Source organism: Halichoeres trimaculatus, unplaced genomic scaffold (assembly GCF_033239565.1).
Source record: "Halichoeres trimaculatus isolate MK-OKI-2021-1 unplaced genomic scaffold, fHalTri1.1 fHalTri1_scaffold_5, whole genome shotgun sequence".
NCBI classification, from domain to species: Eukaryota; Metazoa; Chordata; class Actinopteri; order Labriformes; family Labridae; genus Halichoeres; species Halichoeres trimaculatus.
This window is the reverse complement of record NW_027437183.1, coordinates 35,919,702-35,933,991: the sequence shown is the minus strand read 5'-3', so window position 1 is coordinate 35,933,991 and position 14,290 is coordinate 35,919,702. Positions and strand designations below refer to the sequence as shown.

The window sequence follows — 14,290 nt, the reverse complement described above, 5'->3', positions numbered from 1 at the left end:
CTGACTGTTCAGTGGAGAGAGCGTGACTGAGTCCTCAGATTGATGATGATGATGATGATGATGATGATGATGATGATGATAATGAAGTGAGGGAGGATCAGCTGGAGTGTCTCTCTTTGGGTTTCTTCTACGTGTGAAGGAGGAAGTCAGTCTGAATTCATCTGGTGAGTATTTTCTTCTTTCTGTCAAAAATCAAACTGAAAGTTTTCTCATGTTTTCATTTTGAACAGAACTGAACCAGAAGCTGATCCAGATCAACTCTGGACTCATTAAGAGGAACAGAACGAATTTGGCTCTACCTGGTGGTTGGACCTGGAAAGACACTGTGTCAGAGAGCAGTGTGTGTGTGTGTGTGTGTGTGTGTGTGTGTCTGTGTCTGTGTCTGTGTCTGTGTCTGTGTGTCTGTGTGTCTGTGTGTGTGTGTGTGTCTGTGTGTCTGTGAAGCTTGTTGTAATGAATGAACATGTTGTGTTTGTGTGAAGGTGGGGGCTCTGCTATGGATCAGAGTGAGGACAGAGAGGAGGGAGCCCCTCCCTCTAAAACCCTCCCTCTGTGTGGGGACCATGAGAGCCAGACCAGAGCTCAGAGGTGAGACCAGGATCTCTAACTGTCCATGGACTAACATCACTGCACCATCATTATTCACACTTACAGCTGTGTGTGTGTGTGTGTGTGTGTGTGTGTGTGTGTGTGTGTGTGTGTGTGTGTGTTTGTGTGTGTGTGTGTGAGTGTGTGTTTGTGTGTGTGTGTGTACGTGTGTGTGTGTGTGCGCGAGTGCCCGCGCGCGTGTGTGTGTGTGTGTCTGTGTGTGTGTGTGTCTGTGTGTCTGTGTGTGTCTGTGTGTCTGTGTGTGTGTGTGTGTGTGTGTGTGTGTGTGTGTGTGTGTGTGTGTGTGTGTGTGTGTGTTTTGAAGCAAAAAGCAGCAGCTTGGACCACACTCACCTGGACCTGCTCCCAGCTGTGTCTCTTTAAAGAGTGACTGGTCTATGGATGAACCCCTTGACTTCAAAGCTGTGCGTCAGTCCGATCATCTAAAGTAAGAATCCATCTCAGTGTTTTTATCAGAATTCAGACTTTAGAAAAGTTTGTGGTAAATTTCATCAGAACTTAAACCTGGAAGATTTTCAGTATTTGTGTTTCTTCAGAGCCTCTATTTGATGAAAGGTGAGTGTTTCAAAGGTAACTTCCTGTTGTTGTGTGTGAAACATTTGATCCTAACTGTGCTTGGTGTTTTCTCTGTGAAGGTGAACATGTTTCAGTCTTTGTGTTTCTATCAGGATCCAACAGCAGTAAACAGGACTGGAGGCAGAAAGAGCTGGACTCAGCATGTCTCTTCATGTGTGTCCTGTGTTTGTAGGAGGATCCAGCAGATAGAGTCTATCACATGAACACTGTGTGTCACTCTGTTAGAAACACTCCATGATCTTCTGTTTGTTCCTCAGAGTTCAGAGATCAGAGGCTCCCATTGGTCAGTCTGCCCAGCAGCATCACACACAGCTGGACTCCATATTGATGGTGTGTAAATGTCCAAACACAGCTCCTCCTGAGCCTCAGAGCACACACTCATTGTGTTTGGAGCTTTCTGAATGCTTTCCTGATCACACTGCAAACATCATCTCTGCCTGAATTCTCTTCACATTCAGGGCTCTAATTTCGTAGACCAGGCGCAGGTGCACCTGCCCTGCGCCGGCCTTCGCTGTGCGCACAGGGCGTGACCGGCGCACTTGGCAAGTTTCCTGCAGTGCCAAGAGAGGCGCAGTCAAGGCGCAGTCAAGGCGCAGTCAAGGCGCAGAGGAGCGCAGAGCTGCGCGTCCACGCCTCCCTCCGCGCAAATGGCAGAGAGGGAGGAGAAAAGCTGTGATTGGGTTTAACACAGCCAAGCACTATCTTCACCAATCAAATGAGCGCCTCTCCTCGCCTTTAAATGTGCTGCGGCTGAAGCGCAGCGTCTGAATGGTCTGAGTAATCTCCAGCACCGCGGAAAGTGTGCTGGCGGAGACGGTCAGAGCCGCTGTCCCTGCAGCAGGAGAATAGACAGCAGGGCACATCGGAGGACACGAAGCACGTCACCTTGTGGGCCAGCTCCCGGGACAGATGTAATGTGTTCCTTTGTCATTAATAGGAGAACAAAATGAAGAGACAGTTACACAGCTGGCTTATCCATTCAGAATACTTTTGATCCACCTGCACTCCTGGTTTGTCATCGCCAAATAGCAGAACCTTTGGTGATATACTGTATACTCTCCTGGTGTCTCCGCCTCATCCTCCTTACAATAATGTACTCCATCTTTTTAGATCAGGTTAAAAATAAAGACTAAAACAGAGAAATATGGGAAATCACGGGTAAATCCTGAGTGACATACATTTATTTTGTCTCTTTTTTTCTTCGTCTTTTCTCTCCCTCCTTTCTTTGAATTAAATGAAATGAGAGAACTAGATTTCCTCAGTATCAGATGTTAAGGCTGTTTATTGTTTAATTGTAAGATGTGCATCAAACTTCCAGCTGCCGTCAGGTTAACTTTCCATTATGACAAACGGCTTTAATCTGACATCAGATGTGACGGGACAGTTAATAAAGATATAAATGTATATGCTGGTTCAGACAGTTACATTAAATAGTGATTGCTGTGATTGTTTATTGCATTAAAATGTGCCTGACACTCTGGAAACCTGCCTCTGAGGCTTTGATGACATGTGCGCCTGTCACCAAATTACAGCTGCACTGGGTGCGCTTCGCTTTGCGCCTAGGATAGACCAGGTTGGAGCTGGCGAGCTTTCAGTGCACGTTTTTGGCACAAAATTGTCACTGCGCCAACATGAATCTGCTGACACCTCCCCCTGGTGCGCCGTCATCTCCCCCTGGCGCGCAGTCACACCCATCTCTGCGCAGACGGTCTACCAAATTGTCAAATTAGCAGCGCACTGAGGTACACTGCACGAAATTAGCACGGCGCAGGCTGCGCCAGGCTTGCGCCCCCCTGCGCTGCGCCACGAAATTAGAGCCTTCAGTGTTTGACTGATTGAATGAAGCCGCACATTTCTGAGCTGCTCACACTCACAGGTCAGAGGTCATGCTGGATGCTGCTCTCACACAGACTCAAACTTTGTCAGCAGAGTTCATTTCATAGAAACTTGATTTGTAGAAGACAGGAGCATCCACAGACTAAGAGGTGGAGCAGCTTTGTGATCCAGTCTCCATGCTGGACTCTGCAGACCAGCAGGCTTTCTGTCTGTCACACATGATCTGATCTGACCTTCTACAAGTTCAACCTGACATTTTCTTCTCTTCCAGCTGCTCCAGGAGAACATCATCAGCTTCGTAAAGAGCCAGCTGAAGGAGATCCAGAGAGCTCTGAGTCCAGATTACCCAGAATGCTTTGAGAGTCAGAGGGAGGATGAGGATGAAGAGCAGAGGAGGAGCAGAGAGGCCTTCCTGAAGATCACTCTGCACTTCCTGAGGAGAATGAAGCAGGAGGAGCTGGCTGACTGTCTGCAGAGCAGTAAGAGGATTTGAACACATTTAACATGATGGAAAGAGGAAATGGAGACAACATGGGAGAGGTTTACATTTCAAACTCTGCTCTTAACATGACGCTCACATTTGGATCACATCTATGAGCTGTGACAAACTGTTCACAACTGATGAGCTGAAGAGATTTCAGAGAGGAGCCAAATCAAATCCATCCTGATGTCTGAAAGTTGAAACTCATCAGACTGATTGTAGATTCACATCATTCATTACATTTCTGTTTTCTTCATTCAGGAGCTTCTGCTGCTGCAGAGTGCAGACGTAAAGTGAAGTCTGAGCTGAAGGAGAAGTTCCAGTGTGTGTTTGAGGGGATCGCTAAAGCAGGAAAGCCAACCCTTCTGAACCAGATCTACACAGAGCTCTACATCACAGAGGGAGGGACTGAAGAGGTCAATGAGGAACATGAGGTCAGACAGATTGAAGCAGCATCCAGGACACCAGACAGAGCAGAAACTAGCATCAGACAAGAAGACATCTTTAAAGGCCCACCTGGAAGACAGGAACCAATCAGAAGAGTGCTAACAAAGGGAGTGGCTGGCATCGGGAAAACAGTCTTAACACAGAAGTTCACTCTGGACTGGGCTGAAGACAAAAGCAACCAGGACATCCAGTTCACATTTCCATTCCCTTTCAGAGAGCTGAATGTGCTGAAAGAGAGAAAGTTCAGCTTGGTGGAACTGCTTCATCACTTCTTCCCTCAAACCAAAGAAGCAGGACTCTGCAGGTTTGAAGAGTTCCAGGTCCTGTTCATCTTTGACGGTCTGGATGAGTGTCGACTTCCTCTGGACTTCCACAACAACCAGGTCCTGACTGATGGTACAGAGTCCACCTCAGTGGATGTGCTGCTGACAAACCTCATCAGGGGGAACCTGCTTCCCTCTGCTCGCCTCTGGATAACCACACGACCTGCAGCAGCCAATCAGATCCCTCCTGAGTGTCTTGACATGGTGACAGAGGTCAGAGGGTTCACTGACCCTCAGAAGGAGGAGTACTTCAGGAAGAGATCCAGAGATGAGGATCAGGCCAGCACCATCATCTCCCACATCAAGACCTCCAGAAGCCTCCACATCATGTGCCACATCCCGGTCTTCTGCTGGATCACTGACACAGTTCTGGAGGATGTGCTGAAGACCAGAGAGGGGGGACAGCTGCCCAGGACCTTGACTCAGATGTACATCCACTTCCTGGTGGTTCAGTCCAAAGTGAAGAGCATCAAGTATGATAGAGGAGCTGAGACTGATCCTGTCTGGAGTCCAGAGAGCAGGAAGATGATTGAGTCTCTGGGAAAACTGGCTTTTGAGCAGCTGCAGAAAGGAAACCTGATCTTCTATGAATCAGACCTGACAGAGTGTGGCATTGATGTCACAGCAGCCTCTTGGTACTCAGGAGTGTTCACACAGATCTTTAGAGAGGAGAGACGACTGTATCAGGACAAGGTGTTCTGCTTCATCCATCTGAGCGTTCAGGAGTTTCTGGCTGCTCTTCACGTCCATCTGACCTTCACCAAGTCTGGACTCAACCTGATGGAAGAACAACAAGCAACAACATCCTTGATCTCTGAAACCTTTGGAGTCAAACCTGAACTGGAACGTCTCCATCAGAGTGCTGTGGACAAGGCCTTACAGAGTCCAAACGGACACCTGGACTTGTTCCTGCGCTTCCTCCTGGGTCTCTCTCTGCAGACCAATCAGAATCTCCTGAGAGGTCTGCTGACACAGACAGGAAGTGACTCACAGACCAATCGGAAAACAGTCGAGTTCATCAAGAAGAAACTCAGTAAAAAGTTGTCTGCAGAGCAAAGCATCAACCTGTTCCACTGTCTGAATGAACTGAATGATCGTTCTCTAGAGAAGCAGATCCAACGGTACCTGAGATCAGGACGTTTCTCCACAGATCGACTGTCTCCTGCTCAGTGGTCAGCTCTGGTCTTCATCTTACTGTCCTCAGACAAAGATCTGGACCTGTTCGACCTGAAGAAATACTCTGCTTCAGAGGAGGCTCTTCTAAGGCTGCTGCCAGTGATCAAAGCGGCAAACAAAGCTGTGTGAGTGAATGAGTGAATGTGTGAATGAGTGAGACATTAGAAACAGAATTAATTCTGTTCATGACACTGAAAACATCTGTTTGTTCTCTTTCCATGATCTCCTTCAGGCTGTGTGGATGTAACCTGTCAGAGAGAAGCTGTGAAGCTCTGTCCTCAGTCCTCAGCTCACAGTCCTCCAGACTCAGAGACCTGGACCTGGGTAACAACGACCTGCAGGATTCAGGAGTCCAGACTTTGTGTGCTGGACTGAAGAGTCCACACTGCAAACTGGAAACTCTCAGGTCAGGACCAAACTAAAATTTTACTGTTAGAGAAGATAACCCCGTGATCCACAAAGCCTCACTTGACTGAAATTCCTCAAAATATTAAAGAAGAAAGGTCTGAAAAGTCAACACACTCAGTCAACACACTCACTTTACGAAAGTCTAAAAAACGTACAAGTAGGACACTGAAATGATCATATACAGACAAATAAAAAAATGTACATGGCTTTCAATATTTTGTAAATGAACAGATTCATAAAATGTTTATGTCTTCAAAGGTTTCATGGATGTAACCTGTCAGAGAGAAGCTGTGAAGCTCTGTCCTCAGTCCTCAACTCACAGTCCTCCAGGCTCAGAGACCTGGACCTGGGTAACAACGACCTGCAGGATTCAGGAGTCCAGATTCTGTGTGCTGGACTGAAGAGTCTGCACTGCAAACTGGAAACTCTCAGGTCAGGATCAAACTAAAATTAAAATATAATTGTTGTAGAAAATAACTCTGTAAGATTATCTGACATTGACTCACAAAGGATCTGATCTACTAAAGATTTGTATAAAAAAGTGCACACTTGATAGCGCATGCAAAGGAGATTTACTAACCAGGTGCATGGAGGATTACATCTGGCAAATAAGCAGGACAACATGCGCAATCCATTTAGCGTGTTTGCCTTCATGAACATGTAGAAAATATGCAGATTATCTTAACGCGCAAAGTTCTTCATATAATCATTTAGCGCTCACAGAGTGATTTATCAAACCTGTTAGCAATCGCTGTTTTTGCGTCTATATCTAGCAGGTTTGAAAGGCAGGTGCAAACTGGCACAGTGTTACACACAAAAGGTCGAGGTCACTGTGGTGTGAAGGAGGCAGAGGAGCAGGACAGACGAGGAGGAGATAAAATCTTCTGTGTGTTTGTCAACATATTTGGACTGTCAGAAATAAAAACAGTCGTCTATCCAGCAATGACATTTCTTAGCTTTCATTCTTTAACAGAGGTTTTGTGTTTTTGGTGGTTCTCGTCTGTACATAATGAACATTTATCTCCACCGCCACTGAATGACCTCTTGACTGTTTCCAGGGCGTTGACAGTCATCGTCAGCCCAGACACAGCCAGCTGCTTCATGTGGGCAGCCATGGCCCTAGTGTCATGAAGGAGGGCGTATGCCACATTGGACACAGCTCTCACCTCCTGTGTAATAGCCTGTGACCCGTACGCCTGATTTCTCCACCTCCATAGATCCAAACTTCATTTTTTGTTCACAACCACTCTGCCGTCTCTTACTCTCCATGGTGACAGCCAGGAGCACGCGCTAAATCCTCATTTTCTCCTTTCTGTCCCGTGCTAACACAGAGACATGAATGCTTGCTTTTATTTTCAGTCGTATTGACCATTGTAACGCCCTGCTTTCTGGTCTTCCAAAAATAAATATCTCAAGCTTACATATTTTACAGAACTCAGCAGCTCGTGTACTGACAAAGATCAGGAGTCAGTCACACATTACACCGGTTTTAAAATCACTGCATTGGTTCCCTGTGAGTGTCAGGATTGATTTTAAAGTCCTTTTAAGTAAGGATTAAACAACGAGGGAGCGTGCATTAGACCGTTCTAAGGCACAACGCGGAGTGGGAACACCACGACGCGCAGCGGACGCGGCCTTCGACACTATTTCTCACCCCATCCTCCTCCATAGACTTTCTGCCATAGGCATCACCCACACCCCTCTTCACTGGTTTCACTCCTACCTCACAGGCCGCACTCAGTTCATCCAACTCAAATCCTTCACCTCACAGCCCTCCCCCGTCACTTCAGGTGTGCCCCAGGGGTCTGTCCTGGGGCCCCTCCTCTTCATTATTTATCTACTCCCACTTGGCAATATTTTCCGTAAATTTGGTATCCATTTTCACTGCTTCACGGATGACACTCAGCTCTACCTCTCCAGAAAACCTGACGCCTCTCTTCCTCCTTCCTCTCTCACCCACTGCCTCTCAGAAATCAAATCCTGGTTCACCTCCAATTTCCTTAAACTTAACTCTGATAAAACAGAACTTCTCCTGGTTGGTACTAAATCCAATTTTTACAAAGTCGACAGTTTCTCCCTCACCATAGACAACTCCACAGTGTCCCCCTTCCCTCAGGTTAAAAGTCTGGGTGTCATCCTCAACAGCTCTCTGTCTTTTCACTCTCATATCAAGAACATCACCTGGTCTGCATACTTCCATCTACGTAATATAAACCGTCTCTGCCCCTCCCTCACCCCTCACACCACGGCGATCCTGGTCCACAGCCTCGTCACCTCCCGGATTGATTATTGCAACTCACTCCTCTTTGGTGCCCCCCACAAATCCCTCCATAAACCTCAAATGGTTCAAAACTATGCAGCCCGGATCATTAGCAGAACCCCCTCCTTTCATCACATCACCCCTGTCCTCCAGCAGCTTCACTGGCTCCCTATCAAGTTCAGAATCCACTTCAAAATCCTGCTGGATACTTTCAAAGCCATTCACAACCTCGCTCCCCCCTACCTGTCCTATCTCCTCCACATCGCCACCCCTTCTCGATCCCTCAGGTTGTCCTCCTCCCTCCATCTCTCTGTGCCCTCCGCCCGGCTCAGCACCATGGGGAGCAGGGCTTTCAGCCGCTCTGCTCCCAAACTCTGGAACTCTCTCCCCCGGACGTCAGAAACATTGACTCCCTTCCCCACTTCATATCTAAACTCAAGACACATCTGTTCTGAAGCGCACTCTCCACTTAACTTTCCTCCCTCTTTTAACTGTGTTACTTGTATGTTGTTTTTATTTATTTAAATTGTGATTTTAATGCAGTGTGTTTTTTTTTTATTCTCTGTAAGTGTCCTTGAGTGTCAGAAAGGCGCTTTCAAATAAAATGCATTATTATTATTATTATTATAGAACACAAGCTTTCAGTGAGGCATCTTTCCAGCATTATTGACCCCATCTGTGGAATAGCCTGCTGGAGGACCTGAAGGCCGCAGAGAACGTTCATATTTTTAAAAGGAGGCTCATGACCAACTTATTTCATTTGGCTTTTAACTAACATCTTCTTTTATACTATTTTGTATTTTTAATTTTTACAGTGTATTTACTCATGTTATTTATTAAATTATTCACATCGTATTTTAGCACTTTTATCTATTATCTATGTATTTTCTGAAGCTATACAGTTTTTATATTTTACTTTATATCTCCAGTAGTTTTATGGGTTTTTTTTTATTCCATATCTCCAGCGTTCCTCAGCAGGGGGCCCTCTGCACTGAGGCCTGTGACTGGCTCTGGGTGGGATGTCTCTGCCTTGTGGTGAACATCAACTTGGGGAGGTGGGGGGTGGGCTTTGGTAGTGTTTGTTGCTGTGGGACCCCTGCTGACGTGCAGCAGGGTGGGTGCTGGGTGGAGGTGTCCTGGCCTAGGGCCGTGGGTGGTGCCCAGTGCAGACGGTCCCCTGTCAGTGGGTTTCCTGACCTGGCTCCTCTGCTCTCAGCCACATGTGTTAAACCACAGTATATTTGTGTGTGTGAGTGTGTTAGGGCTGCACGATTATCGCAATCGCAATCGCAATGTCAGCACATGCAATTCAGATTTTTCTCTATGATAACCAAGCAAGTCTGTAGACTCATCATGACACAACTTTTTTTATCAAATCGCAAGCACAATCGCAATCGCAATATTGTCCACCTAATCGCAAATCGCACCTTTCCCCCAAATCGTGCAGCACTAGAGTGTGTGTGTGCTCGGCGGGGGTCTGGGCAGGGTGGGAATGGGTAAGGGTTGTTGTTAGAAATGTAAAGCACTTTGTGCTCCATTTCTTTTGTATGGAAAGCGCTATATAAATAAAGTTTGATTGATTGATTAAAATAGTGCGGTTTGCTCCTGTTATCAATTGCACACGCAGATTTAGTAGATCACCTGCAGAACGGCCACTAATAGCATGTGCAATTGCTATACTGATCTACGAAGATCCCGAATTGTGATCTTAGTAGCTCTTAGTGGATCTTAGAAGTTCCTCAAATTACCAGTAAGAAAAGGTCCAGAAAGTCAACACTCAGTCAATCTTTAAGAAAGTCTAAAAAACGTACAAGTAGGACACGGAAATGATGATATTAGATAAATAAAAACATGTACATGGCTTCCAATATTTTGTAAATGAACAGATTCATAAAATGTTTATGTCTTCAAAGGTTTCATGGATGTAACCTGTCAGAGAGAAGCTGTGAAGCTCTGTCCTCAGTCCTCAGCTCACAGTCCTCCAGGCTCAGAGACCTGGACCTGAGTAACAACGACCTGCAGGATTCAGGAGTCCAGACTCTGTGTGCTGGACTGAAGAGTCCACACTGCAAACTGGAAATTCTCAGGTCAGGTCTTTGGCTCATCCTGCTTGAGGTCAGAGATAAAGAAATGGTGATAATCAGTGGACTTTTTCTTATTGCCTGATTCTTTTTCTAACCTCAGACTGTCAGGATGTCTGATCACAGAGAGAGGCTGTGCTTCTCTGGCCTCAGCTCTGAGCTCCAACCCCTCACACCTGAGAGAGCTGGACCTGAGCTACAATCATCCAGGAGACTCAGGAGTGGAGCAGCTTTCTGCTGGACTTGAGGATCCACTCTGCAGACTGGACACACTGAGGTAAAAGCAGACAACAAGAGCTCAAAGACTGAATCTGTTTGACTCTTTTCAGAGCAGTGATTGGAGCTGAACCAGGAAACACACAGAGCAGCAGAAGAGCATCAAAGAGAAAAACTCTGTTTCATAGAAACAGCAGCATGTCTTCACTTCTTTGATGGTTCTGTTCTCTACAGAAAAAGTCCATCTGAGCGTCCATCCACTAATAATGTGTGTGAGCAGAAAGAAGGCAGATGTTCCATGGTCAGATCATCAGGATGATTGAAAAGATGGAGAAATAGAAAGAGCTCATCTCTAGGAGACAGTGCTGTCTGATCCAATGAACAGGATCAAATATTATAGAGGTGAATTTTTCCTCCTGACTCCTGTCCCTAAAAAGAGACAGGTCAGAGGTAGAGCAGGATTTGGCCTTCCTCATTTCAAAGAGGACATGAGAAGCAGAACGTGGACTTTATGGATCCAAAGAGCAACAGGCAGCCTTTGCTTTTTCACTCTTTTTCTTCTTCTTTTTCTTCTTCTTTTCCTCCAGGATCTCCACACTGTCAGAAAAAGTGACAGAGTGATGGAGACAGTTGGCTCAGATGAGTTTCAGCCTGTTTCTCTGTCACAGGGACAAACTGAGGATCACTGCTTCATGTTGAGCAGCAGTTAGGACTCATGTTGGACAGAAAATCACTCTGACTGTGTTTCTTCCTCCAGGGTGGACCATGGTGGACAGCAGAGGTTAAAACCTGGTCTGAAGAAGTGTAAGTGTGGAATCACTTTGACTCCTGATGAGCAAACAGCAGACTGTCAGCTAACAAAGAATGAAGCCTTCTGGTGTGCCTGATAATAAACTGCTGCTGTGTTGTGTCTTTTTCTCTCCATCAGATTTCTGTGAACTCACTCTGGACTCAAACACAGCTCACAGAGAGCTCAGACTGTCTGACAACAACAGGAAGGTGACACGTGTGAGAAAGAATAAGTCATATCCTGATCATCCAGACAGATTTGACCACTGGCCTCAGCTGCTGTGTAGAGATGGTCTGACTGGGCGCTGTTACTGGGAGGTGGAGTGGAAAGGAAAGGTTGATATATCAGTGAGTTACAGAGGAATCAGAAGGAAAGGATACAGTGATGACCGTAGGCTTAAATTTAATGATCAGTCCTGGAGTCTGTTCTGCTCTGATGAGTGTTACTCTGTCCATCACAATAACAGAAAAACAGACCTCTCTCTGTGCCCGTCCTCTGACTCTGACAGAGTAGCAGTGTATGTGGACTGTCCTGCTGGCACTCTGTCCTTCTACAGAGTCTCCTCTGACTCACTGATCCACCTCCACACCTTCAGCTCCACCTTCACTGAACCTCTCTATCCTGGGTTTGGGTTGTCTCTTGGTTCCTCAGTGAGTGTGTGTGTTCCTCAGTGAGTGTGTGTTGTGTGTAGGAGGGAGAGTCTCCTCCTCTCTACACAAACACAAACAGCTGCTGAAGAAGAGTTTAGCCTATGCACTAACGCACACAAACTTCAGCTGATCCTTTGACTCTTTCTATCCTGTCACATCAGTCTGAATGTTATCAAAGAGCAGGACTCAGAGGAAAACTGGATCACTCAACTTTACTCATTTACATCTCTATGCTGAAAAAATCATCCAGAATTTTTTCTTTGATGTATTTTAGCTTTGACTCATATATTAGACAAACTGTTTTGTTAAATCATGAATCAGAAAATTAATCTGACACAAACTCAGGATTGATTCTGTGTAATGTTGATTTCAATAAAGTTGTGCTCAGCATTTTGTGCTTACTGTGATACCCCTTTAGTGCCATTAGGTTTGATGATGTCATCTTTGAGGTATGTCTGACCCAGGGGCGTCACTAGGATTTAGGGACAGGGGGTGCTTCAGCCCCAGGAGATGCAAATGATCATATGTGTAACAAACGAAACACAACACATAGAGTTAATAACTGCTCAACATAGAGGCTAATGCCTTGACTTTCGCAGACGACACAATAATAGTTTTGTATTTTGAAGTCAGATTGATAAAATTTTAGCACATAAGTAACTAGAAAAGATTTCGAATAGAATTTAAGGTTCTTTTATTGGTCTAAAAAATCTCTTAATGGTCTTGCTCCTTTATATTTATCAGATTTGCTTTTATCATTTGAGCCAAGTAGGGCTCTCAGGTCTTCAGGTAGTCGACTTTAATGATACCTGAAGTTAGAACTAAAACACTTGGGGAAGCCTCTTTCTATTATTGTGTCCCCCATCTGTGGAACAGCCTACCTTAAGGCCTGAGGGTAGCTCCTACTGTTCATGTTTTTAAAAGTTAACTCAAGACCTACCTTTTTAGTCTGCTTTCAGCTGATTGTATTAAGTATAATTTATTGTTATTATTTTATTTATTTAAATCCTCTTAACCTGTTTTACCCCTCCTTTTTAGACCAGATCTATCACTTCTAGTTTTATGACCTGCTCTGCTTGAGCTGTTTTTATTACCCACTGATTTAGGCTATCTCATTTTTACCATATTACTTATTCAAATTTTATTTTATTTATTTTCAGTGTCCTACAGACAAATGACTCTATCTTTAGACTCACCTTTCCAGTGGAGGTCTCTCCCCTCTCATTCCCTGTGCTCCTCTGCCCTGACTCCTACAGATCAATAGGGATGGTGGAGTGATTATTGTTAATGTATTATTATTGTTATATTCATCAGAATAATATAATGATAATAATAATCATAAACTACTGTTAGCAGGGGGGGGGGCTGGAGTCAATTGTTAGCTACCATCAGTGATAAATACTTACTTTTTGGAAAAACTTCCTGATATCATTCTATATTGATGGCTTAAATAAAGACTTCATGTGTCTTTGCTTTACTCCTGAGTCCATGACAAGAAGATAGACTCCATCCTTTTGACTGTCCGTCCAGTAACATGGAAGAAGAGACAGATAAAGCCTGCCCACCGCTCCTAGCTTAGCTCAAATGCTGATAAACTCTTCAGCCCTCCAAACGGTCTTGAATGCCCTTTGTGAGTTGTTTTTACGTCATTAGTTAAGCTAGCTTCTACTATCAAAGTATTATCTCCTTCCACTACTAAAAAGAGCCTTTGTTTCGTAACTTTAGTTGTCCTAGTACCGGGATGGTTTTCGCGAGAGATGGGACGTCCTCGATCGAGTCGACTCTTTTGAACAGCGCTTTTCAGTGAACAATAATAACTGATTCGCTGCTCTGTGTCAGCCCTTTGTTTGCAGGCCATTACTGAATGCAGATTGCCTGCATGTTTCAGAATGAACAGCTCACTCACGACTGTCAATCAGCTCTCAGCGTTCATTTGAAAAAGCTATACAAAAGACTCAACTCGTTCACGATTTCACGTCTCCCGCGAAAACAACAGCGGGTGTGAGTAGTTTGTTGAAATCACCTCAAATCATTTAGGGGGGGCTTGATGATACTTTAGATGGGCTTCAGCCCCTCAAATTAGGCCTAACGACGCCACTGGTCTGACCTGTGCTTTCCTTCTGGAGCACACTGATTGGGGTAACTCAGCACACCTGGGGTCTGTTTCACAAAGCAGGTTTAATGAATACTCAGAGTCTATTAACTCTGAAATAAGGGAAACTCTGGGTTTTGGTTTCAGAAAGGGAGGTTAGTCAAACCCGAGAAAGAGGGGAAACTCAAGCCTGCTTCACAAAGAGGTGCGACTAAAACTCTCTGTTACTCTGGCAACTGAGTCTCTGGATCTAACCTGGTCGGGAGCAGGTTTTTCTCACTGAACTTTGAGTTTTTCTCTGTCTCCGGCCACATTCAGAGCCACATGTCATTTCATTTCTTCATT

General features: G+C 45.2%; 1 protein-coding gene across 1 annotated transcript; it reads left to right on the top strand.

Moving 5' to 3' along the window:
- Positions 1-496: 496 nt before the first annotated feature.
- On the top strand, positions 497-11,877 carry LOC141790161 (NLR family CARD domain-containing protein 3-like). Its single transcript, XM_074669840.1, has 9 exons — positions 497-588; positions 914-1,036; positions 1,443-1,515; positions 3,293-3,500; positions 3,767-5,573; positions 5,681-5,854; positions 10,301-10,474; positions 11,171-11,217; positions 11,342-11,877. Exons 1-9 carry the CDS (start codon positions 497-499, stop codon positions 11,875-11,877), a joined length of 3,234 nt encoding a protein of 1,077 aa, XP_074525941.1.
- Positions 11,878-14,290: the final 2,413 nt, after the last annotated feature.